The 25729-nt window shown below is 39.5% G+C and overlaps 2 protein-coding genes and 1 long non-coding RNA gene across 4 annotated transcripts; 2 read left to right on the top strand and 1 right to left on the bottom strand.

Annotated features, from left to right (window-relative positions):
* Positions 1–8045: 8045 nt before the first annotated feature.
* Positions 8046–12173, bottom strand: LOC104111652 (elongator complex protein 6). 2 transcript variants are annotated; one of them, XR_689764.3, is made up of 6 exons: positions 11839–12173; positions 10082–10154; positions 9420–9628; positions 9156–9302; positions 8430–8639; positions 8046–8362 (listed from the first exon to the last, which is right to left on the bottom strand). XR_689764.3 is itself a non-coding variant. In XM_009621394.3 (5 exons), exons 1-5 carry the CDS (start codon positions 12073–12075, stop codon positions 8517–8519), a joined length of 789 nt encoding a protein of 262 aa, XP_009619689.1. In that variant the 5' UTR covers positions 12076–12173; the 3' UTR covers positions 8046–8516. The 2 variants fall into 2 exon arrangements, 1 of the variants encoding a protein (XP_009619689.1); XM_009621394.3 differs by having other exon boundaries at positions 8046–8639.
* A 7392-nt stretch (positions 12174–19565) lies between these two features.
* LOC138892807 (uncharacterized) lies at positions 19566–21616 on the top strand. Its single transcript, XM_070176549.1, has 4 exons — positions 19566–20071; positions 20217–20286; positions 20892–21268; positions 21547–21616. The coding sequence occupies exons 1-4, from the start codon at positions 19566–19568 to the stop codon at positions 21614–21616; spliced, it is 1023 nt and encodes a 340-aa protein (XP_070032650.1).
* Positions 21617–24006: 2390 nt separating this feature from the next.
* LOC138891577 (uncharacterized) lies at positions 24007–25382 on the top strand. The gene is made up of 2 exons (XR_011407952.1): positions 24007–24872; positions 25113–25382. It is a non-coding gene; the product is annotated as an uncharacterized lncRNA (long non-coding RNA).
* The last annotated feature ends 347 nt before the right edge of the window (positions 25383–25729 follow it).

The following is a 25729-nucleotide window of genomic DNA, read 5'->3' as shown; positions in this document are numbered from 1 at the left end:
CGCATGATTCGACTCAAGACCAAGGCAAAAAGACATGAGTTCTTCACATAGGTTCAAAAAGGAACGGGATGCCCGAAGCAATGATTCCAATACACAAGCGAGGATAGGAGATTACAGCTTTAATATCAACGCCTCCAAGTTAGTAGTTATTTTAAGAGGTATGGGGGATAAGGTGCAGTGGCCTAAAGAAATGAGATCAGATTCAAGCAAAAGAAATTCAGATTTCTGGTGCGAGTTTCATAACGATCATGACCATAGAACATCATATTGTAGACTTCTGCAAGGAGAAGTCGAGCATTTCTTGAAGCAAGGTTATCTTACTGATTTGTTTAGTGAGAAAGGAAGACAATCATACATGAAGAACAGACAAGAGCCCCCAAAACCTCCATCACCAAAAAGAACAGTCAACATAATAACTGGGGGAGATGAGGTCAATGGAGTAACCTATACTGCTGCAAAAAAAAAAAGCGACAAAAGTCACGGTTACTCACGGGAAGCGAGTTTACCAGGTCTTGGATAGTGACAATCTAACATTCGATGATGAGGATGAGGACGGCTTGATAATTCCTCATAACGATGCACTGGTAATATCTTTACTTGTACATGATATTAACGTAAAATGAGTTTTGATTGATCCAGGTAGCTCAGTGAATATAATTTTACTGAGGGTGGTGAATGAAATGCAAGCTAATGATAAGGTGATACCAAAACCTTGTCCGGGTTTGATAATTCAAGCGTTATCACGAAAGGGGAAGTTGTACTCACCACATTCGCAGAAGGAGTTGTCAAGGATACAAAGTTTCAGGTGATAGACGCGGACATGGCCTACAATATAATTCTGGGAAGACCATGGATTCATGATATGAACGATGTCCCATTCACATTGCACCAAGTTATCAAATTTTTCTCCCTAGTGGGGAATCCGTCAAATCCGTGGAGATCAGCCGGCTTCAAGAAGTATGTAGCAAGAGATCTCTCGAGTAGATAGAAATATTGAAGACATAATAATAACCAAGTTGGTCCATAACTTCTCTTTCATTATTATATTCTTCTACAGCCGAGCACCCAGTTTAAACTGCTTTTTGATCAAAGGTTCGCTACTTAACTAGCTGAATACTGATATTTTTGGCTCAAATTAACCTCTATTTGATTACCAAACTAGGGGATGAAGCACTTGTGGCGGTTGCTCCTAAGTGGCTGCCACCAAATTGGGGATGTTAGCCATATCAAGAGGACGCCCTGAACTCAAATTCTTGAGATTTGAGTTGCCAAGGGCCTCATGTTGTTGGTAAGTTTTTGAACATTTCCATTTCTACTTGAGATTTTGTTGTATATGAAAACTGGGACTTTGTCAGGATAAAATGACTTCAGGTTCGTTTGTATGGAGACTCTTGTCACTTATTTCCCTCTTGATATTCTTAAATTTATCATCTCTTATTAGGCATGATGACAAGCATTAGGGAAGTTGACAGCCATGCGCTGAAGTTGCCAGGTAAAATTTGTACGAATTACTGGGAGCAAAAGAATATAAACCCCTTAATCCCATCAAAGTAAGAAAGAAATGTGTTATATTTTAATACAACTTGTAATGAAAATCTTCCCATATAATAACGCTGCAAGCAGTGGCGGATCGAACAAGGATGTTCAATATTATAAAGAAGTGAACAGTAAAAATTTCATCGAAGGGGTTCATCGAAATTTGTTGAATCCAAATGTAATGTCAAACAGGTGCATAAAAAAAAATCTAAATAGGAACTAAACTATCGTCGAAACTCATGCTAACGATATGTTGAAAACGCACACGTACTAGCGATTTATATTTTATTTGGATAGTAAGAGATTGAGATTTTTTCCTTCCTATACAATATTAATCATTGTAACTTATGCAGCAGAAGGGAATAAAATATCAGCAATTATCACCCAAGATCGAGTCTAAAGTATCTCAATTCTAAAAAAAAACCAGCAATTATTTTCCATAAGTTTATCAAAGCAAATGCAGAAAACTCAATAATTTACATTATGAAAGTCTACAGATTCAAGAATCAAAAAACAACAAACAAGAGATATTAACCTAAATTAAGAATAACCAATAAAATACTAATAAAATTCTGAAAAAGTTAGAATGAACAAGAAATTTACCTCGGATGCCAATGCCATGACAGAAGAATAGTAAGTAGCAGGAGCAAGGTAGAGAGATTGAAGAGAGAGAGGGAGTGGAGTGAGCCAGTGAGGCAACGAAGAGAGAGAGAGATTTAGGGAGGGTGTTCAACTAAGCCAAGCTTTTGGCTTGTGTCCACGGTGTTCAACATATTATATCTATACGTAAAAAATTCAAAATTACCCCTATACAAACAATGTAATTTTCCGACGAACCCCCCCTAAATCCGCCCCTGGCTGCAAGTGCATCACGCCAGCAACACTACACTATCGAACTACAAAGAATCAATTTGAGTGAAGGTCTTTTTGCTGTTCAAGTTCCGTCTTCACTTCACCTCGACAAACGATGATAAACCAAATCTTTTCTTGTGTTGAAGCCAAGGACGAGCGTTGGAATAAGAAAATATTACTGGGGTACCAGTAGTTGGTTATACAATTAAAACTATTGTATTACATAGTTTCTGTTATGTAATATATTATATGCTCAAGATATCTAATAATATGAGAGCACAACTTTTTTCCTTCATGATAACTTTTCTTAATTATATGTCTTGTTATTTTATTTGCTTATGCTATTCAAGGTATGGGGTGGGTGTGCGGCTTGTTCCCTTCAGATGTGTAGGATAAAATGGTCAAGGCAACCATGCTCGTGCTATGCTTTTTCAAGGATATATTTTATTTGTCTTTGGGAAAAGATGTTTTATTTGACGCAGATTGGACTACTACGTGCAAATCTTTTGCGATTGTGTGTGAGAGTCACAAGGTATGCAATTCTTTTACAGGAAAAGGTTACAAATGCAGTTACAACTGTAGGTGTTACATTAAATCAACACCTTGATAGGAGTCTAGTTTTCTGGAAAACAAATTCCTTTTCTATATATAATAATTTGTCTAAGGATTTTACATCATGTATTTGCAACATAAAGAATTTTTACGCTAACAATTTATGCCAACATTAGTACTGTCATGGGCTGCTTTTCATCATCGACCCATGACCCCTTGGACGCGCCCCGTGGCGTTCCGGCAAGCCTCCCAACGCCTAGCGCCATGGTCGGCCCCGTGGTCTCGGCAGCGCCAAGTGACAAGTGAGCATGCGCCTCTGTCGCCCCACCGATAATCAATGCCAGCGCCCAGCGGCTGGCCAATGCCATCAGTGTCGCGCGCACCGACAATGCCGCGCGCACAAATCATCATGTTGCCATCAGCGCCGCACACCCAGACTGTGCCCTACGCGCAGACCCAATGCCAAGCACCAGCGCCCAGCCGCTGGCAGATCCAAATAGTGCCGCGCGCGCCCACAGCAATGCGCGCGCAGACCCTGCTGCTCAAGACAAAGTTGCTGCCATCGGACTTGCTTCCATAGAAGACTAAGTCCTTTTCATTGTAATTATAGAGTAGTTTTACTTCATTCATTTTCAGTGTGCTTCTACAGCTTTCTTAGGTCAACTCATGTAACTTTGGTTTATTTTTTTTAAGCATTATTAAGGGGGACCAAAGCATTCAAACATTCAAGCATTCAAACAATTCTCTGTACTGGTGTCTCCCCCCCCCCCGACACCGCATAGCATCTTGTAATAGCTTTCATCATCATCAATACAATCATCAGCTATCATCATCAGTTGCTCATTTTCCGCTGCTCAATTGAACACGACATTGGTTTTCCCGTACGGCACTGACAATCTAGTCTAGCGTACGGCGAGGACCTCAGTTGGCGCATAGCAACCGCACTGACATCGGTTGCTTAGCCTTACGTCGCCCTTCCAAAGAACATCAGGAAGGCGCCGCGTAACAGTTGGTATCAGAGCCTAGGCTCGACATCGGACGAGGGAACTCATTGGCATCATCATCACCATTTCTGACCATGGTGAATCATGGGGATCGACTCACGACCCTAGAAGAGACGGTTGACGCATTACGGCCCATAGTGGATACGTTGCCTGATCTAAAAACCAGCCTAGTGCAAAGGTTGGACGACCTGGACCGCAGAATGCGGCAGGCCGAAAATGACATTGCAAACATCAGTCAAGACTCTGAGGAAGACCGGGAAACGGCTGCCGTCGAGGCAACCAACATTCATGGCAAATTCGAGGACCTCCAACAGGAGCGTGCCGAGGATTTAGCCCATCGGGAACTAGAGGCAGACAGACTGACAGTCATGCAGCAAACCATAGACAACTTGACAGGCCAGCTCAATGTTGTCAATGCTGCACTACAAAGCCTGCTCAAAGGGGGCGAAAATCACATCAGGGGTGCCATGAACATTGGCCCCATTCCACAAAAGCTCAAAATTCCGGAACCCAAGCCATACAACGGAGCCCGGGACGCTAAAGAAGTGGAAAACTTCATCTTCGACATCGAACAATACTTCGATGCCATTGGACATTTGGAAGAATCCAAAAAGGTAGCAACTGCTGCCATGTATCTTCAAGGCGATGCAAAACTCTGGTGGCGAGTCAAATACGAAGCCATCAGGGCCGGTGAAGATACTCTCCAGACATGGGCAGAACTGATGGCCGCCATACGCCTGCAGTTTTTCCCCGAAAATATGGAATACAATGCACGGAGAAAGTTGCGTGAACTCCGCCACACCAGGTCGGTGCGGGACTACGTGCGTGAATTTTCCGCACTCATGCTAAACATACGGGATATGGGGGACAAAGACAAACTGTTCGCATTCATAGAAGGTTTGAAACCTCATGCTTGCATGGAACTGCAAAGACAACGGGTAGATACCCTACCCAAGGCCATTCAAGCTGCTGAGTGCCTTGGGGATTATCAGTTGGAAACTCAGAAGGATAGGCCCCAGCCGCCTGTCCGAGGGGGATACAACGGGAGCCAACCTAGCAACGGTGGCCCCAACAGAAACGGAGGAGATCGAGGTGCATCCAAATCCAAGACTCCCACCTCAAGCAGTAACACTACTGCATCAGTCAACAACCATCAGGGGAGAAATCCCCCATCAGAATGACGTCATTGCGGCGGGGAACATTGGAACAATCAATGCCCCAACATACAAGTCAATGCTCAACAAACTGTTGACGATGACGAATCAGATGCCGACGACCCAAACGGCATCGATCAAGTAGGTGCCTTCAACGCATTTGTCGGCTCCATTCATGATACCTTGGCGGGAACCAGTACTGGCAACCCCAAGAAGAAGGCATTCCCAATCGACAAGAAAGGGAAAGGAAAGGCGGACGAGAGGCCTCCCACATCACAAAAGAGGACCTTAATGTTCGTTGACATGAAAGTTAACGGCCGACCTATTCGGGCATTGATAGACACGGGTGCTAGCCACAACTACCTGGCCTCAACTCAGGTGCAACGCCTCGGTCTTGCAGTGCAAAAATGCAAGGGTCGTGTCAAGGCTATCAACTCTCCATCTCAGCAAGTGAGTGGAATAGCCAAAGAAACGCCAATCCAGCTTGGCCCATACAAGGGAATATTCGACCTACGCATAGCTATCATCGATGACTTCGAACTGATAGTAGGATTGGAATTCCTCAGGCAGACCAACACCATCCCGGTACCATTTGCCAACACACTCCTAATGATGGGAGACAACGGGGCCAAACCCCACACCATACCGTGCATATCCAAGAAGATGGCCGCTGGAAACATGACGGCCATGCAGTTTAAGGAGGGAACCAACAGACCTGAACCCACAGTTCTGGCTGCCCTCAACACCATCAAACAGGCATCACATCATCGGGGCCCAACAGCTCATGGCGCCCCTCATTGTGTGAAGACTGGCCAAGCATTCTCAAAGGCCAAGTCGGATCACCCAGCAAAAGCGGGACTCTTGGAGCCGCTACCAGTCCCACAGAGACCCTGGGAAAGCATTTCCCTGAATTTCATCACAGGGTTACCCAAGGTCGGAAATCATGCAACCATCATGGTGGTAGTAGACTTGTTTTCCAAGTATGCTACCTTCATCGCAGCCCCACAGAACATGTCGGCAGAAGCAACAGCTCGACTCTTCTTCTCCCATGTTGTCAAACATTGGGGTATGCCCAACAACATCATCAGTGACTGCGACCCACGCTTCACTAGCAAGTTTTGGACCCAACTCTTCAATTGCCTCGGATCCAAATTGAGTTACAACTCAAACCATCATCATCATCAGCAAACACATGATCAAACAGACCGGTTCAATGACATGCTGGAGGAATATCTCCGCCAATTTGCTACCGGGTCACAAACTCATTGGGTGAAGCTTCTGGATGCTGCTCAGCTGTGTTTCAATTCTCAAAAGTGCACTCATACAAACAAAAGCGCTTTTAAAATTGTTACCGGACAGCAACCGCTACTCCCACATAATGTGAATGCACCAATCATCCCATCATCTCATCGAGCTGCCAGTTTCTCTACAGAATGGGAACAAACTTTGAAGGTAGTGCGGAGCTATCTTGTCAATGCCCAAGACAGGGCAACGAGGCATGCCGAACAGAACCTTCACTTTGCCCAACATCAAGCAGGGGACAAAGTGATGGTAAGAACCCCGAGGCGAAACTTGTTTGCAAAGAGGACCCAAGATCCTCGCATATTGCCAAACTTCATCGGGCCTTTTTCCATTAAAAGGCGCATCGGGAAATCCACATACCAGCTGAACACACCAGCCTGGTGAAAAATCCATCCAGTCTTCCATGTCAGCCGCCTCAGGCCAGTTCAGAAATGCATGGAAGATCATTCAGAAAGACATCTCATAGCACCGAGGGGAACAGACCTCCCAGCCGTCAAGAGCCTGACCAATCATCATCATCCTGCAGGTAAGGCTCCGAGGACGTCGCCAACTCAGGTGGGGGAGAATGTCATGGGCTGCTTTCCATCATCGACCCATGACCCCTTGGACGCGCCCTGTGGCGTCCCGGCAAGCCTCCCAACGCCTAGCGCCACGGTCGGCCCCGTGGTCTCGGCAGTGCCAAGTGACAAGCGAGCATGCGCCTCTGTCGCCCCACCGATAATCAATGCCAGCGCCCAGCGGCTGGCCAATGCCATCAGTGTCGCGCGCACCGACAATGCCGCGCGCACAAATCATCATGTTGCCATCAGCGCCGCACACCCAGACAGTGCCCCGCGCGCAGACCCAATGCCAAGCACCAGCGCCCAGCCGCTGGCAGATCCAAATAGTGCCGCGCGCGCCCACAGCAATGCGCGCGCAGACCCTGCTGCTCAAGACAAAGTTGCTGCCATCGGACTTGCTTCCATAGAAGACTAAGTCCTTTTCATTGTAATTATAGAGTAGTTTTACTTCATTTATTTTCAGTGTGCTTCTACAGCTTTCTTAGGTCAACTCATGTAACTTTGGTTTATTTTTTTAAGCATTATTAAGGGGGACCAAAGCATTCAAACATTCAAGCATTCAAACAATTCTCTGTACTGGTGTCTCTCCCCCCCGACACCGCATAGCATCTTGTAATAGCTTTCATCATCATCAATACAATCATCAGCTTTCATCATCAGTTGCTCATTTTCCGCTGCTCAATTGAACACGATATTGGTTTTCCCGTACGGAACTGACAATCTAGTCTAGCGTACGGCGAGGACCTCAGTTGGCGCATAGCAACCGCACTGACATCGGTTGCTTAGCCTTACGTCGCCCTTCCAAAGAACATCAGGAAGGCGCCGCGTAACAGTACGTTTGTTTCCCTCTTTCCAGATAATTCGGCCGGGAAAAAAAATGACTTATCTGGTATGTATTTGACGCTGAAGTGATTGAATAATGTATAAAGTATTTTGAAGTCAACAGTACATAAATTAAATAATTGGGAATTTACATAAACTTTCTCTCGTTTTCACTTACACACTTAAACATACACCATAGCTAATCACATTCACATAGCATATGAAAATCATCAAAGAGTTGTGCAGTAATTTTCTAAGAGAAATGAAGAACTTCCAAACTGAATAGAGTCCATTGAAATGGCGTAAAGAACCAAAATTTTGTCTCTACAAAGCTTGACGTAAGAAAAGAGGCAGTTCAACATAACAGAAAGCAACTGAATTCCTATATCAATAAAACTCAGGAGCAACTGAATGGGGGCATCAGCATACAAGGGCAAGAAGGGCAAAACTGCAAGGTAAAATTTGTTTTCTACTAAGTTTTAAATGCCTATATAGCAAGATAACCACGTCAGGAGGCTTTGCCAATTGCCATCGATCACGGATAAATATAGTTTGCTCCTCGCTTCTTGGTCTTCCATAGCTGGTATATAATTTACTTTAGCATATGCTAACCAATCGGCAAAGAGATGAAACAAGGTTTAAACCGCCTTAGATTTTCGGCCAGTGCTTTGGGACATCAATTACTTAACTTGATATGTTGGCCAACGTTCAAATTCAATGAACAGGACATCTCTTCAAGTCTGAGTTCCCGGGTAGAAGTAGTCTACGTTATTTTCCTTGACCCTAAAGTGAAAATTGCGAACCTTAGAATTTGAGCTTCCCAAGTCACAAGTACTCCCCTTATTTAAAACGGTCAGCTGAACGGAGAAAAGACAAAAAGAGCAAAAAATGAATTAACAAAATGGACTCAGTAATGGAGACAAAACTTGAAGTTACACAAAATTAGGAATTCAAATATCAAGTGCATGCTTATTCCATGATCTATATGTTTTTAAGCAATCTCGATTAATGCAAGCAATCATAAAAATAATAATGCTCTTCAGAAAAACGCCACCACACATACTGCAGTAATTCTAGGTAAAACAGAGAAGGTTATTACAATTTCCAGATTTCCTTTTAGCTCTTCAAAGGTTGAAGTTCGTAAACTGATCATTAGGACCATACAACTGACCGGCCAGGTTATTTTGTAAGGATTGTCAATTTTCAGAACACAAACAAATCCCATCTCGTCTTTTTAAGAGCACTGGATAATCTTTTCTTTCCTTTTTTTTTGTGTGTGTGTGTGTTGGGGGGGTTTTGGGGGGGGGGGGGAGGGGGAGGAAAGAACAAGAGCGAAATATGAATATAGGGAAAGGGATAAAATATAGATTAACCTGCCCATGCACGTCACTTGCTAAACCAGTTGCCAAAGGTTCTGCCTTGATTATCACATCCGCGAGGTACTCCAGTTGCAAGATCAATGGCAGTGTATTTGCACTGGAATAGATATCCTCGTGATTAAGAGTAACAAGGGAACAGCCCTGGATGAAAACAATATTAAGAATGTCCCCCATACAACATTTTCTTTTTTTGTTGATAAGTTGTAGCTCACATTATTGTAAATTAGACACGAAGTAAAAGCGGACACAGTTGCTCACATATTTTGCTTTCAAAGTGTAGCAGTAGTGCAGAAAATCCAACATGTGATTTGATGAACCATTAGCCGCCACTTCCATAAGGGAGACATCATCAATCATAATTGTAATGGTTCTACTGCCTTCAAGCGACGAATATATTTCCACTGCTTTCTCAATTTCCCCGTACAATGTAAGCAATCCATCTTCTTTTGCTTCCCCTCCATTTCTGTCTAATTATGAATTGAGTGCATCAAACAAAGAGGGGCAAATAAAGATGGACAGTTCAGTAGATTAAGATCATTCACATAAAGAACAGATTGTTTAGACACAAAAAAGTACGGCAGTGTACATGTGACGTTATAATGAACTCTTCTGAGTGCAATTTAGAACCACTTTTTTCTATTTATTCCATAGAGATGCCTGAGTTCCCAAATTCCTAAGAATCAAGTTCTCAAAATGGACAAGCAGCACCAAAACATTTTAAAAACTAAATCACTTGAATTTAGGTCCTTTTTTTTTATAATCACTTGAACTTAGGTCCTTTAATCTCCTCTTTAATGGTAAAATTCTCATTAAACGTATACACAAAAAGACTACTGTCAAGACATGGGCAAAGCAAGATTACACGAAAATAGCAAACAATAATATCATTAAAGTTAATCTATGCTGCTTGACATCTTCACCTGGACACTCCAGTATAAGCATGTCAAGAAATAAGAACCTCTGATTCTTCCTCTGCACAGCTAAGTTGCAACCCTGTTCAGGAAAGAGGAAAAAGGACTGAGATGCTTTACAAGTATGCAGGATTAAATATCCATTAAAATGACGGAAATGAAAAACAAGAACTTGGAATTTTAAAAACTCCGGAACATATATCCTCCAGTAAAGGATGATGCTAGATGTCAAGCAAATCTGAGTACAGTCCCAGTCCATGAGGAAGTTTGCTTAATTAAATTTAGCTGCACACAACTGTTGCTGAGACAAAACATGGAAGAACTGAGAACTGAAACCAGCACGACTATTTTACATGAATTGACAACAGATTGTGCATTGTTTGATATATCAATAAAGCATAAAAAATATACAAAGAATCAAAAAACTGATCCCAATACCGTTAAATATGATCAGACATCACGGAGAAGTTTCTGAATTTTGATCACTTAAAGGAAAAGCTAGGATGTTTGAGCTAAAAGGAAGGATCTTCCTAATGGGGAAATCATTCCCATTTTTACATAGAGGAAATGATAAATATTCTCAGAATTCATTGTACCAGCTAAGAGACACTCCAACAAATTTGAAAATTTCCTCAAGCTTTTACTGAAAACATTCATTTCACTAGAAGGATGAAAGGGCTAACTTTACAGAAATAGCAATCTCGAATGGATCTTGGACGATTACGGCATTCTTACAAGACAAAGCTCAAACAAGTTCCAGGAAATGCAGCAGCTTAACATTTATGCCTAAAAGGTAGGAAACAACATAAACACAGACCCTACCTATAAGCTTTCTTCTTGCATCATATTTGCCATATCAAAGTTCAGTTCTTTCTAGCCAATTCTCAAACCACCAGCAAAAGCATCTAGAATAGAAAAACAACTAGCAATGTGCACGTTCTCTGCATTGGAATTTGAGATCAACAAACTTTACAATTAATATTATTTAGACTCTCAGTGTTTCCCTTATTTTTTGGTCCTTAGAACTATGCCTGTTAACTTCCCTTCGCTTGTTGCCGCCCTATCCGTGTGATCCTCTTCACTGGGTGCATCTACTGGTATTATATCTTAAATGTCAACAACAATTTGATAACAATGACAAGTCTGTTCTCATATCTCTTTAATCTCCAACCTCATCTAAGGAAACCCCTTCTCACACTCAAAAAGCCGCATTTCAAGTCCACGTGAATTCAAAAATCCGGTTAGAAGTATGAAAGGATGTTGGAGATACATAAAATCCAGCATAGAGTATATAAGACCATAGAAATGGATTTATATATGGCTATTATACCCATTGCCTTTCACCACCACCCTAAAAAACATCACACTTGCTGTTGCTAAAACTTAAAAGCCATCAGTGAGGTTCCAAACACATCAAATGCCAAATTCTAATTCCACAACTCCTCTTCCTAAAATGATTTTGAAAAGCTGCCTCCGAAACATAACAGAGTAATACACACATCTCATTTTAATTCTACTCTTTGTTTATAAACGTATAGAAGAGGAAAAACAAAAAAGAGTAAACTAGAGTCTCTACAAATTAGAGAAAATAGTTACCCAACTCTCTGAATGCAGCAAAGTATGTCAATTTACAATAATTAAGTGATAAATTGAGGTAAAAATACAAATTAATTATCCGCGTAAACCGGTAAGTATTTTTTTTCCCTCATACAATTAAATAAACACAACCATGCCATGCCATGGAGAGAGACAGAGAGGAAGCTGACCATTTTGCGGAGAATGCGTTCGTAGTGAGAGAAAGGGTGGGCAAAGGCGATGAAGACGACGACATCGGAAGAGTCAGGTTGGAGAGAGCGCTTAAGGAAATGGTGGAGCACGAAAGCGGCGCTGGTCTCAACACAATCCTCCACCACCACCACTCGCCCCCGCTTTTGGATCTTTACACTGCCGATGCCATCCTCCACTAGCGCTTCCTCCAGCAGGTTCGGACGCAAATTATCCATGTCTTGAATTACAATCCCAGAGGACCCAAATCAAATCAAGATTTTTTTTAGGGGTTTTAGTTAAGAGTAAGAGGGTGTTCGTGTTAGTGTATGTTTCGGATGAAAATTTGTAACCTGACTGGGTATAGAGTTTAATAGGAATAACATTTTATTTTATTTTTTTTGAGTTTGTGGTCCTAAACAAGATAAAAAAAGAGTCCAGATTATTTGTGTGGTTATAAAAACTGCTTATTAAGGGTACAATTAAAAGTTTAAGCTAAATTGTTTCCAAATTTAGAAAAGAGTCATCCTTTTAGAATTGACCAAAAAGGAAATAGGTTCACATAAACTAGAAGTAAGAGTATATTTGTTTGGTTGGTTGAACTATTTAAAAAAATATTTTTCTTCTGCCTTTTTACTAATATTTTTCAAATTTCACTTTTAACTTTTCTACTCCCGCCTTCTATCACGATTCAATTCCACGTCACCAGTACCCACACTATCTGAACCGAACGAACCAAACCATATGATGCACCAAAATCATATATATGAAAACTACTTTAATTTCAAAAGCTCTTTGAAAATCATAGTATATATTTTCAAATTAAATGATGAAATATTTTTTCAATTCAACAATACATAAAGTATCTCATAATCATAATAATGAGATTAACTAAAATAAATATTTTTTCATCGTGTTCATTCCCATTACTACAACTCTTCACAACTATTTATATCAAAGAATATAACTAAACACTTGGGCTAACTCCCGACTAATATAAATTAAGAAAATAACATGATAACTACGACAAAATAGGAGTGATGCATTACCATATACCTCGGAAAGAGAGTCATTCTAATCTTGTTCGCATGCAACGTATTATACTTCATCCTAAAATATGTCAAGTAAGTGGGGCCTTGGAGAGGGACTCAATAAGTGTCAAAGATTCTCTCTGACTCAAGTTCATGGGACAAAATTATACCAAAAAATAACTATGCCATCAATATTTGATATAAAGTTATAAACAGTTATATAAATCATGCTTCTTAACATTTTAAACGAAAAGGCAAATAAAATGTAAACAATGATATAAGTTCTTAAAATTTTTATATCAATCCAAGATTTTAATAAAAATCACATAAACCATTTTAATTGCATTAAGTCATTAAAATCTCTTTTGGCTCGTTAGATCTAAACTAAGAAAATTATTATATTTTACCGGGAGTACTACCGATATTGACATAATAAACAACTACTAGGTGAAAACCTAGCAACAAGTATTTGACCCAACTTGTTTGGACGACTTTCCGTAGTGTTGTACGCGTTGATTTAACCTCATTACTTTAAGTAATGATCATTTGCCCGCACAATAGGAGGCTTATCCCACAAACCTTGGCTTAGCCTTGGAATATGTACTAACACCGACACGTGTAGTTCCATGGTAACGAATTCAACATTTGAACCAATCTCGATGGTCTCCACTAGTAACTCCTAGAATATTTGACATATCAAAAATAGATTCATAACCTAATAGCCTCAAAGGATCTATTTTTCATCCAAATCATGATTTTCATAGCCAATCCAAACCATTTGAACAAAATCAAATAAATAACCTTTTTCATGTTAATGCCTTTAGTAATTTAACATCAATCATTTAAAGATACAACAAGTGCTACTTCATTATTTAAATTTCAAAAGACGTATTTTTCCATGAAAACACATCTTCATCACTCAAACATATGATACTCTTATAAATTTTAATAAAACGCATTATATTTTTCTTAAGTATCATTTTGCTAACAAGTTTTGAAAATAAGAATTTATAAAATCACGTGACAATTCATAAGCGACATAACTTAGAAATACATGGTGACATCTTTTTCACTTGTCCCGACAATTAAGAATGCATTTACAAATATTATCATGTATCAATTCAGCTTTTAGAGAGAATCCCTCAATAAGAGTAAGTCTTAATCAACTTACCTCAAACTTCCTGCTCCAAATAATATTACAATATTCCAATCGATTAAAATGCTCAAATGTGGCCAACAATTCGACATCTACCAATAAATATGCCAACTATATCAAAATAAACCCAAAATATTTATAAATATTCATTTAGGCTTCACAAGTCGGCGACGAGCCGCCAACCATCCCAAATTATCCATTAGGTTCACCCATTAGCCTATTCAATTTAGTTTTTATCATTTAATACTCATTAATCATATGTACTACGTTAATTATCCAACATCATCAAGTCACTATTAATTATCTTCTCCAACAAAATTCTAAGTTCAAGAACACCCATTTCAAGAACTAGTATTGATTCTTATCCAAATGGTGATTCCCACTTCAATTCGTTTATCAATTAAGTTATCAATTCTATTGGAATCATTAGAAACTCAAAATAATTTTATTTATATCAATTCATTACTATTCATCTTCTTATTTGCCCAAACTATCATTTTCAAGACCCACTCTTAGGGTTCCTACAATACTTCATTATAACTTCAAATAAACTTTATTAACATGCTATTCATACTTCAACCCATTTTATATGGATTTGATCCATAATAATGTTAGTATTATCACTAAATGATGTTATATATTCATCATTTTAGCAAAATAACTTACCTTGAAGTGTATCCATGGTGTAAGAGCTCCTCCTTCTCTCTAGAAATCAATTCCAAGTTGAAGAACTCACTTATTCTCTCTCTAAACCCATGTTTCAACCATTGGCTTCTCTTGGCCAAATTTTGGAATTGGCTATGCATGTTGCATAACCTGTTGTGTAGCCGCACTACCACCCTCTAGTAAAAAGTCCATAACCCATTGTAAAAATATATAAACAATGAACGATTTGAATGTTAAAAACTATACTCATAGATTTTTCATTTGATATGTCGCCCACTACATAACTCATCATATCTTGGGAATATGCTCATTTGAAGTACGATCTTGTGCAAACTCATTTGAAACTTTAGCCCATCGTATAGTTTCTAACTTGACTTAGCCTTAGGACTCTTAGACCATAAACCGTTTCTAATATACCTGGTACACATATTATCATGTTTAAGTGATATAATTTATATCATTTGCCCTCACTTATATGCGGATTAGTATAATAACACACGGGGATCTTCTTAAAGGCCTTTAAACACTTCAAAAAAAATTGGGGTGTTACATTCTCCCACATTTAAGAACATTCGTCCTCGAATATTTATAAATTTTTCTCACGCAAAAAGTTATCCTCCCATTGCTTAAACTATCATCCTTAACCATTTATTGCTTCATACGGTCTTACACCACATTTCCAGAATCCCAACTTCCTTACAATTTCAAAATTTAGCTAACTCTTCGAATTCTAAAAAAAAAAAATGATAGAGTTTTTCCAGTAATTGAAACTATTCAAGAATTTCAACCTATTAAGAATAAGCCCCCACACGGGCACCAACTTCAATATAGTTTAACAATCAAGGATCTATAATACAATACCATATAGGCCCCACAAGGCCATACATACATCTTCAATATATAATAACAAACTATCTAGGCCCCCACATAGCCTTACAACTACCAAAATTGTATTAAATATAAATTTTATAAGTTTAAATAATTTCATGTATGTACCTCACTCTTTCCAATACCAGTTACTCTATATTGCAAACACATATAACTAACATTCATATCTGTATTCCTTTTTAACATGTATACATTATGTAATACTTGAAAGTGCATTTCTTACGTACATTGAAATCTTTGTTCATTCAAAAACTAACCAGGGGCTTAATAAGAATCAAACGTACGCATAGGATTTTGCCATAAAATAAGTCTATTTGATAGGTATGGGCTCGCAAAATAGTTGAAAAAGCCATTTATTTGGGAAAGATAAAAATTTATCAAATAGTAAATTTTTTGGCTAGTCGTAGATATTTCTTCTATAAGTTGTACGATCAAATTCTTTTCTTGTACCAACGTACGGTTGATGATAAGTTGTACGGGTTTCTAATAGAACCACTAGAGCTGGCCTATAGGAAAATAAAAAAGCACGCACGGTTTGAAGTGAGAACCTCAACAATTCAAAACTAAGAGATTCATGAGATAACAATTACTTGGATAAAAATTGCAAACTGCACAATAATACTGGCCTAATCACACAATGAAGTGATCTTGGTGTGAAAGAGAATTTTTCTTTAAGCTGCATGAGGCAGGGATTTCTATGTAGTTTGTAAGACTTAATTCCTCTACAAGGTCATTCTGATAATCCATTTTGGTTGTCAATAGAGCGATCAATTCTGGTTTGTGAATTACTAACATTAACTTCTACTAGCCTAAATTATATTGAAGCTTGTTAAGGAATTGATAGAGACCGAATTACACTTACTTGAGTTTTTGGCGGGTTACTTGACCGTTAATAGAAATTGTGCCTCCTTGTGCATTAGCCTTGTATTAGCTTTCAAATCGGTTGTTCATAAAGTATCATCTCTTCTTATAGAGCGGGCCGAACGCCTCGGCAGTAGATAGATGCATCTATGATTCGTGCCGCTCAACCCTCAGCAATGTACATATTATTCTGGATCGGGCCGTACGATTTCGGCATAAATCGTGCGTGTTAATGTTTGAAGCCTGAACATACTGGACATTACTTTTCATGATGTGAGAAATTATAATTTATTTATTTATTCGGAATTTACTTGGAATTAGTCGGTGCTAAAAGAAGACTCTTGGAATTTACTACTTATTGAAGAATTATTGGACTAACTGTTGTTATTGTGTTAATATTATTGTTCACATACTCTATGTCTATTTAGCATTTTTGTATTTTATTGTTAGCCCATAGTAAGTGTCGATGTCGATCCCTCGTCACTACTTATTCGAGGTTAGACTGGATACTTACTGGGTACATATTATTTATGTACTCACGCTACACTTCTGCACTAATCGTGAAGGATCTGAGGCAGATGCATATGGCAGTCTTACCGGCGCGCACCCCCGATACCCCGAGGCCTAGTGGTGAGCTGCTCTTCTGAGTCCGTTCGGCAGCACCCAGAGTCTCTCTTTTGCATTACTTTCTGCCTACTCTATTTCAGACAGTAGTTTAGTATTTTTGTATTTTCTACTAGTAGCTCATATACTTGTGACACCGGGTCTTGAAATTATGCTAGTAGACATTTGATGGCTTTTGAGTAATTAATTCACCATACTTGCTCTCAAATTAGCTTCACTTTATTTTTATTAAATTTTCACCTCTTGCTTACTTAATAAATAAGAAAAAATCAACCATTTCGGAATTCTTAAAATAAATAAACACATGGCTAGTTCACCGTTGGCTTGCCTAGCGGCGACGTTGGACACCATCACAAATAATGCCAATTTCATTATCATTAGTCGCTTCATCTTTATGGTCTCAAAATACATACAAGGCTAGTTTGACTTTTCCAACATCCATATACAACCAACATTATGTCTATGGAGCCTCTACGGATACAAAATATTAGAATAGTGCTAGCAACAAAGCCCCGGCTATACCTCAAAATATAATACACGCGGGACAAAAGATACACGACCCCGAATGAAGTGGGGCTCACCAAATCTGGTGAGAAAAGGGTGTACTGCTATCAATGATCAATGCCACCTGTTCCGAAACCACCCGCATCCATTAAAGATGCAGTGCCCGCAAAAGAGACGTTAGTACATATGGAATAGTACTAGTATGAATGAATAAACACCTTCTCAACAGAACGAATGATAACACAAGTATGGATAATCATAAAATCAATGGGACCCTCAAACAATACCAAAATATCAAATTAGGATCAAGACAAGTTTTCAGTAAATTTCCATATTTTAAGTTTGGGAGATCTTAGCACCGATATACCACCGTGATCTTGAGCACAAAGTTCGATCACGGCCCGATCAGCTAGGCCGTCTCACCCAAATACATCAACCACAATCACAGTCATCATCTCAGTCTAAATCATTATTTTATTCATAATCTCAAGCACAATCACCACCATGTGTGCGTCATGGTGTCCGATCATGACACAACCGGCTAGGTCGTCTCACCACAATGCCGTGTGGATCGATATCACCCCTTTCTAGCAATCATCTCATCCCAATAAAGGGGAATATTTTTATCACATCAATCTCATCCCCATAAAAGGGTACAATCACACTTTGCTCCTACACCGAAACATGTAGTTTCGGGGTTAGGTCATTTTAACCTACCCTTCCTCTGTGACTAACGACACTCCCAGGGTGTTTATTTATTTAAAGGATTGACAGCTCATTTCATTATCTTTTATATATTATTCGTTTCATTGGCACCAATGGCCATAACACAATGTCACTCTTGGCACGTTGGTCGTATTTCACACTTCATATTCATCTCTTTCACTTTCAAACATTATCACGGATCATCAACAACAGAGCATTTCTATTCAAAATTTTAAGTCCACATATTGAGCAAATAAGAATGTTAAACACCTTGAGATTTCTTACATAATTTGGCATAATAGCCTTCATTTGAATCACGACTTAAAGATATAACATTTGGATATGCAACCCATGCTTCGAGCACATTTTCAAATAGAATATAACATAATAAGAACAACAGAATACATATTGAACATATATCTTTCAATACAAGGCTTATTCGGAATAATTAATTCATAATGAACAACTTAGGACTTACAAAGATATAATGGGGTTCAATTCTAAGAGATGAGTGCAGCCAACATACCTCCCTCGAGCTTTTTAAATTACTACAATGTTCTGAAATTTTTAGCCTCTTCGATCTATTTAGAAATATAGCAAAATTGAACATAAATTAGGAGAGAGTTTATGGTTCCAGCTCATTTGAGTATTTTATCAAACACTAGGTGAGTATTATGATTTCAAGGCTCTCCTATGGTGGATTCCTCCATCCCACTACCCAAAGTCTACCCAATTTAGCTCAATATTCCTCCCCCAACCCTTGATAGTACATGCATGCATAATGGACAACTCCCACACCGAAGAATTTCTTTTCTCATTACTTATTTTCAGTAAAATCACGAAATTGAGGGTTAGGGAGTAGAATCTTACTTCTAGGATGAAGACCTAGTGAAGGTTTCTTGTGAATTCTTCAAGTTTGAGCAAGAGTTGATGAACAATAACCTTAGGAACTTCCCCTCTCACTTTATGGCACTTCCTCGCACTAGAAATATCATATTTTTGCTTCAAAATGGCCCTTTACTCTAATATATCGAAATAGGGTCGAGTAAAAAATTAGAAAAAATGAAGTCCCAATGCAGAATCTCTACAATTGTCAACACATAAGTCCACTTCAGCACCATAAAATCCCGGAGTTTAGGTAAAATTTTACGGGGCCTTACATGATGATTGTGAGGCGAGCTTTCAGAAGCTCAAGACCGCCTTGACTTCATCATCGGTGTTAATGTTGCCTTCCGGTTCAGGGATGTATACTGTGTATTGAGACACTTCACGTGTTGGTTTGGGTTGTGCATTGATGCATAAGGGGCGAGTTATTGCATATTCTTCACGTCAGCTGAAGCCCTACGATAAAAATTACCCCATACATGATTTGGAGTTGGTCGCGATAATTCGTGCTATTAAGATCTGGAGGCATTATCTTTATGGGGTGTCCTGTGAGGTTTACACCGATCATCATAGCTTGCAACATTTGTTCAAGCAGAGGGATCTCAATTTGAGGCACCGCATGTGGCTTAAGTTACTAAAAGATTATAATATTACCATCCTTTATCATCAGGGCAAGGCGAATGTGGTTGTTGATGCCTTGAGTAGAAAAGCGAAGAGTATGGGTAGTTTGGCATTCATTTCAACAAAGGAGAGGACATTAACTTTGGACAGTCAGTCCTTGGCTAACAGACTTGTGAGGTTGGATATTTCAGAGCCAGTCGAGTTCTTGCGTGCGTCGTCGCCCAGTCTTCACTATTCAAGCAGATCAAGGCTCTCCAGTACGACGATCCGCACTTATTGGTTATCAGAGAGGCGGTACTGCAGGGTGGTACCAAGGAGGTTACTATCCGTGAATATGGTGTTCTGTGACTTCAGGGTCGTTTATATGTCCCTAATATTGATGGGTTGAGGGAAACGATTCTAGAAGAGGCACGCAGTTCTCAGTATTCTATTCATCCAGGTGCTACGAAGATGTATCGCGACCTGAGGCAGTATTATTGGTGGCGGCAGATGAAGAAGGACATAGTTGGGTATGTGGCGAGGTGACTAAATTGCCAGCAGGTTAAGTATGAGCATCAGAGGCCAGGTGGCCTACTCTAGCAAATGGTTATACATGAATGGAAATAGGAGCGTATTACTATAGACTTCGTAGTTGGGTCATTATCGATAGGTTGACAAGTCGGAACACTTCATTCCGGTTGTGACCACGTATTCTTCAGAGAGGTTAGCCCAGATTTACATTCAAGAGATTGTTCGGTTGCATGATGTGCCTGTTTCCATCATATCTGATAGAGGCCCTCAGTTTACTTCGCATTTCTGGAGGATAGTACAGAGTGAGTTGGGGACCCGGGTAGAGCTCAGCATAACCTTTCATCCGCAGATCGACGGGCAGTCGGAGCGAACTGTTCAGATTTTGGAGGATATGCTCAGATCATATGTGATTGATTTCGGAAGGTAGTGGGATCGATTCTTGCCTTTGGTCGAGTTTGCTTACAACAACAGTTATCAGCCCAACATCAAGATGGCTCCATTTGAGGCTTTATATGGTCTGCGATGTCGTTCGCCCATCAGATGGTTTGAGCTCGGCGAGGCTAAGTTATATGGTACTGATTTGGTGAAGGATGCCTTGGAAAAGGTAAAGTTGATTCAGGAGCGACTTCGCACAGCACACTTCACACATGAGAGTTACGCGGATCAGAAGGCGCATGATTTATCATTTATGGTGGGCGAGAAGGGTCTCTTGAAAGTCTCGCCGATGAAGGGGATCATGAGGTTCGGGAAGAAGGGCAAGTTAAGCCCAAGGTTTATAGATACATTTGGGGTGTTGAGGCGAGTTGGGGAGGTTGCTTATGAGCTTGCCTTGCCTCCTAGTCTATCGGGAGTTCATCCAGTCTTCCACGTGTCTATGCTTCGGAAGTATCATGCCGACAGGTCGTATGTGGTAGACTACGACACGGTTCAGTTAGATGTGAGTCTGGGTTATGAGGAGGAGCCAGTTGCCATTGTTGACAGGTAGGTTCGCTAGTTGAGGTCCAAGAATATTTCTGCGGTAAAGATTCAGTGGAGGGGTCAACCAGTCAAGGAGGCAACTTGGGAGATTGAGAAGGACATGCAAAGCAGATATCCACAATTATTCAGCACTCCAGGTACGATTCTATACCCCGTTCGAGGACGAACATTTGTTTAAGAGGTGGAGAATGTAATGACCTGACCGGTAGTTTTGCTTTCTAGATCCTCGTTCCCCTAAATAAGACTCCTTGTATGTGCTTTTACTTTTTTATGACTTGCAGGGATAGTTCGTTCTGGTTTGGAAGGGTTCGGGTTGAAATCGGAACACTTAGTTCCTTAATATTGGCTTAAAAGGGGTAAGTATTACTTGGATCAACATTTGTAGTAAACGACCCCGAAACTGGGATTTGACAGTTCCAATAGGTTCGTATGATAATTTTGGACTTGGGCGTATGTTCGGATCCAGTTTTGGATGACCCGGGAGTGTCTCGGTGCCTAAAGTTGGAAGTTGGCTCATTGAACGTTTTAAAGTTCTTTAAATTTGGTTTGAAGTAGGCTTTGGTGTTATCGAGGACTGCATGGAATTATGAGCCTAGGAATAGCTCTGTATGATGATTTAAGACCTGCACGCAAAATTTGGTGTCATTCCGAATAGTTTAAGTATAATTCGACGCGTTCGGAGTAAGTTGGAAGAACTTGAAGTTCATAAGTTGATTCGATTTGATTTGGAGGGTGATTCTTAATTAAGATGTTGTTTTATGCGATTTTGGAGTTTTTTAGAGAGGAATTTTCACCTAGCTATTGAAGGTAAGTAATTCCTACATAATGTAAGTTAAATACATAGATTATGGGTAGATTTTAACATATAAAATTGTGAAAATTATGGGTTTAGTTGAAAAACCTAGGTTTTTTTTTATATATATATAAATGAGATTTAACCACGAAAATGATTATAGAATTGAGTGAAAATTATATATTTGAGTTCGTGAGGTTATGGGTAACATTTATCTTTGAAAATTTCCGGAATCCGGGCACATGGGCCCGGTGGTAAATTTTAGGAATCTTCCATTTTGGTTGGGTAATTACTCTAATAGTCAAATTATGTGCTTTTGAATATGTATTGATTAATTTATATAATATTTGACTAATTTCGGACTATTCGACACCGAGTTAAGGCTTTAGAACAAATTTGTGGGCCGGAAAGCGAGTTTTGAGATAATGTAAGTCTTTTGTCTAACCTTTTAAGAGGGAATTTACCCCATAGGTGATTTTAATTACTATTTGCTTCAAATTGTGAGGGCTACGTACGCACGAGTGACGAGAGTCCGTGTGTAGCTACTAATTATGCTTATGTCCGGGTAGTTTAGGACCCAAATTATAAAATACTTATAATATTTGTACCTTATTTGTTAATTAAAGTGCCTAAATTATATTGAAACTTGTTAAGGAATTGGCAGAGAGTGAATTACACTTACTTGAGTTTTTGACGGGTTACTTGACCGTTAATAGAAATTGTGTTTCCTTGTACATTAACCTTGTATTAGCTTTCAAATCGGTTGTTCATAAAGTATCCTCCCATCTTGTGGAGCGGGCCGAATGCCTCGGTAGTAGATAGATATGTCTATGGTTCGTGTCGCTCGACCCTCGGTAGTGCACACATTATTCAGGATCGGGTCGTACGACCTCGACATAAATCGTGCGTGTTAATGTTTGAAGCCTGAACATACTGGACATTACTTTTCATGAAGTGAGAAATTATAATTTATTTATTTGTTCAAAATTTACCTAGAATTAGTCGGTGGTAATAGAAGACTCTTGGAATTTACTACTTATTGAAGAATTATTGGACCAACTGTTGTTATTGCGTTAATATTATTGTTCACATACTTTATGTTTATTTAGCATTTTTGTGTTTTATTGTTAGCCCATATTAAGTGTAAATGTTGAACCCTCGTCACTACTTCTTCGAGGTTAGACTGGATACTTACTGGGTACATATTGTTTATGTACTCACGCTACACTTCTTCTCTAATCGTGAAAGATCTGAGGCAGGTGCATCTGGCAGTCTTACCGGCGCGCATCCTCGATACCCCGAGGCCTAGTGGTGAGCTGCTCTTTTGAGTCTGTTCGGCAGCACCCAGAGTCTCTCTTTTGCATTACTTTCTGTCTACTCTATTTCAGACAGTAGTTTAGTATTTTTGTATATTCTATTAGTAGCTCATATACTTGTAACACCGGGTCTTGGAATTATACTAGTAGGCATTTGATGGCTTTTGAGTAATTAATTCACCATACTTGCTCTCAAATTAGCTTCACTTTATTTTATTAAATTTTCACTTCTTGCTTACTTAATAAATAAGGAAAAATCAACCATTTCGGAATTCTTAAAAAGAATAAACACATGGCTAGTTCACCGTTGGCTTGTCTAGCGGCGACGTTGGACATCATCACGACCGACCAGAGAAATTGGGTCGTGACAATATCGAAGCAGTAATTTCTAATTTACTCATGGATTCCTCTAGCACAAACAATCTTACTTACCCTTCAGGAAAAAACGTTAATTGTATCAATGGCTCTCAACTCCCTTTGAAGCTTAATGCTCAAAACTATCCCACTTGGAGAGCCCAAATTACCCCTTTACTCAGAGGCCATAATCTTTTGGGTTATGTCAATAGTGACACCAGATCACCTCCAACCACCATTGAAATAAATTGTGAATTGGTTCCTAACACCGATTATGAATTTTTGGATTGTCAAGATCAACTAATCTTGGCAGCCATTATTGCTTCAATATCCTTTGCAGTAATGAACACCATTGCAGATGCCAAAACCTCAGTGGAGGCATGGACAAGTTACAAATGGTGTTTGCAAATAAAGAAGCTACTCGAATCATATCCTTGCATGATAAGTTGTCTAAAGCAAGGAGAGATTCACGCCCAGTTGCTGAATATCTTCAATTTATCAAGTCAATTGCCGAGGAACTGTCTCTATGTGGAAGTCATGTTAGCGATGTGGATATTGTAGTCCACGTTCTTAGTGGTGTTGGTCTTGAATTTCGAGATATTGCTGCAGCTATTCGTGCTAGAGATACTATCATATCATTCGATGAACTCCAAGACAAGTTACTGGCTCATTAATTGTATTTGAAACAAATAGATCCCACCTTTGACACCACTCCAATCACAGCAAATCATGTTCGCAAGGGCACAAACACTAAATCTTCTTTTCAGCAATGGCAAGGCAATTCTGGAAAGACAAATCAATCTTTTCAATCTGACCATGAAAGTATTGGTTTTCCAGTGAATTCCTAATCATATAAGTCTCAGAAGTTTGTACCGAGACAATATTCTCGAGGCTCAGGATCTCAAGCCAAAATCCAATGTCAATTATGCGACAAATTTGGGCACCATGTCAAACAATGTTTTTGAGTACGCGATTATTTCAGGGACTTATTTTCACGGAATCCTCAAGTACACTCTAATGCAAATTCTCGATCTGATCAACAATGGTTGCTAGACACTGGAGCATCTCATCACATCACTAATGACCTGTGTAACCTTTCTCTTCATTCACCATATGATGGCAGAGATGAATTGCACCAAACCACGTAAATCTTCTCTTGTCTTGTCTTGTGCAATTTATTGTTTTTCTCTTTTACATATTTTTTACTTCTATTATCCTGACACACTTCCCAATATCTGGTACGATCTCTCTTCCCACTAAAAAGTTCCATCTTTCTAATGTTTTATGTGTTCCTTCTGCTAAAACCAATCTCATATCTGTATCTCAGTTTTGTAACTCTAACAAAGTGTCAATCGAATTCTTTTCTGACTATTTTCTTGTGAAGGATCAATTCACGGGGGAGATTCTTTTCAAAGACCAACTTGATCAATCCTTATACAAGCTTCTGTCATCCTCATTTTCTCATAATCGCGTCTACTTCAACATTTGACTTTCATCAGCCTCGTGGCATCAACGCCTTGGCCATCCTAGCGCTAGGATTTTAATTTTATTTTGTCCAAGTTTCAATTACCTGTATCTTCTGTTAAAGCATCTCTATGTAATCCATGTCAATGCAATCAAAGTCATCGTCAATCGTTTGGCGTTTCTTCTCTAAGTAGCAGTAGACCTCTTGAACTTTTATATTCTGATTTATGGGGTCCTGCCCCAGTGCAATCAATTGATGGGTTCCTTTATTATATCATATTTGTGGATCATTACACAAAGTACATCTGGCTCTTTCCTTTGAAAGCAAAATCTGATGTGTATAAAAATTTTCCAACATTCCAAAAATTTGTTGAGAATACCTTTGATGTCAGCATAAAATCACCTGCAAACACCACCTCACACTCCACAACACAACGGGGCTGCCGAACGTCGTCAATCGCCATTTAGTAGAAACTGGCCTCACGTTACTGAAACAACTTACCTCCCTTCTTCCTTTTGGTCATTTGCATTCCAAAC

This window comes from Nicotiana tomentosiformis, chromosome 5 (genome assembly GCF_000390325.3).
Source record: "Nicotiana tomentosiformis chromosome 5, ASM39032v3, whole genome shotgun sequence".
Lineage (NCBI taxonomy): Eukaryota > Viridiplantae > Streptophyta > Magnoliopsida > Solanales > Solanaceae > Nicotiana > Nicotiana tomentosiformis.
This window is presented reverse-complemented; position numbering and strand designations above follow the sequence as displayed.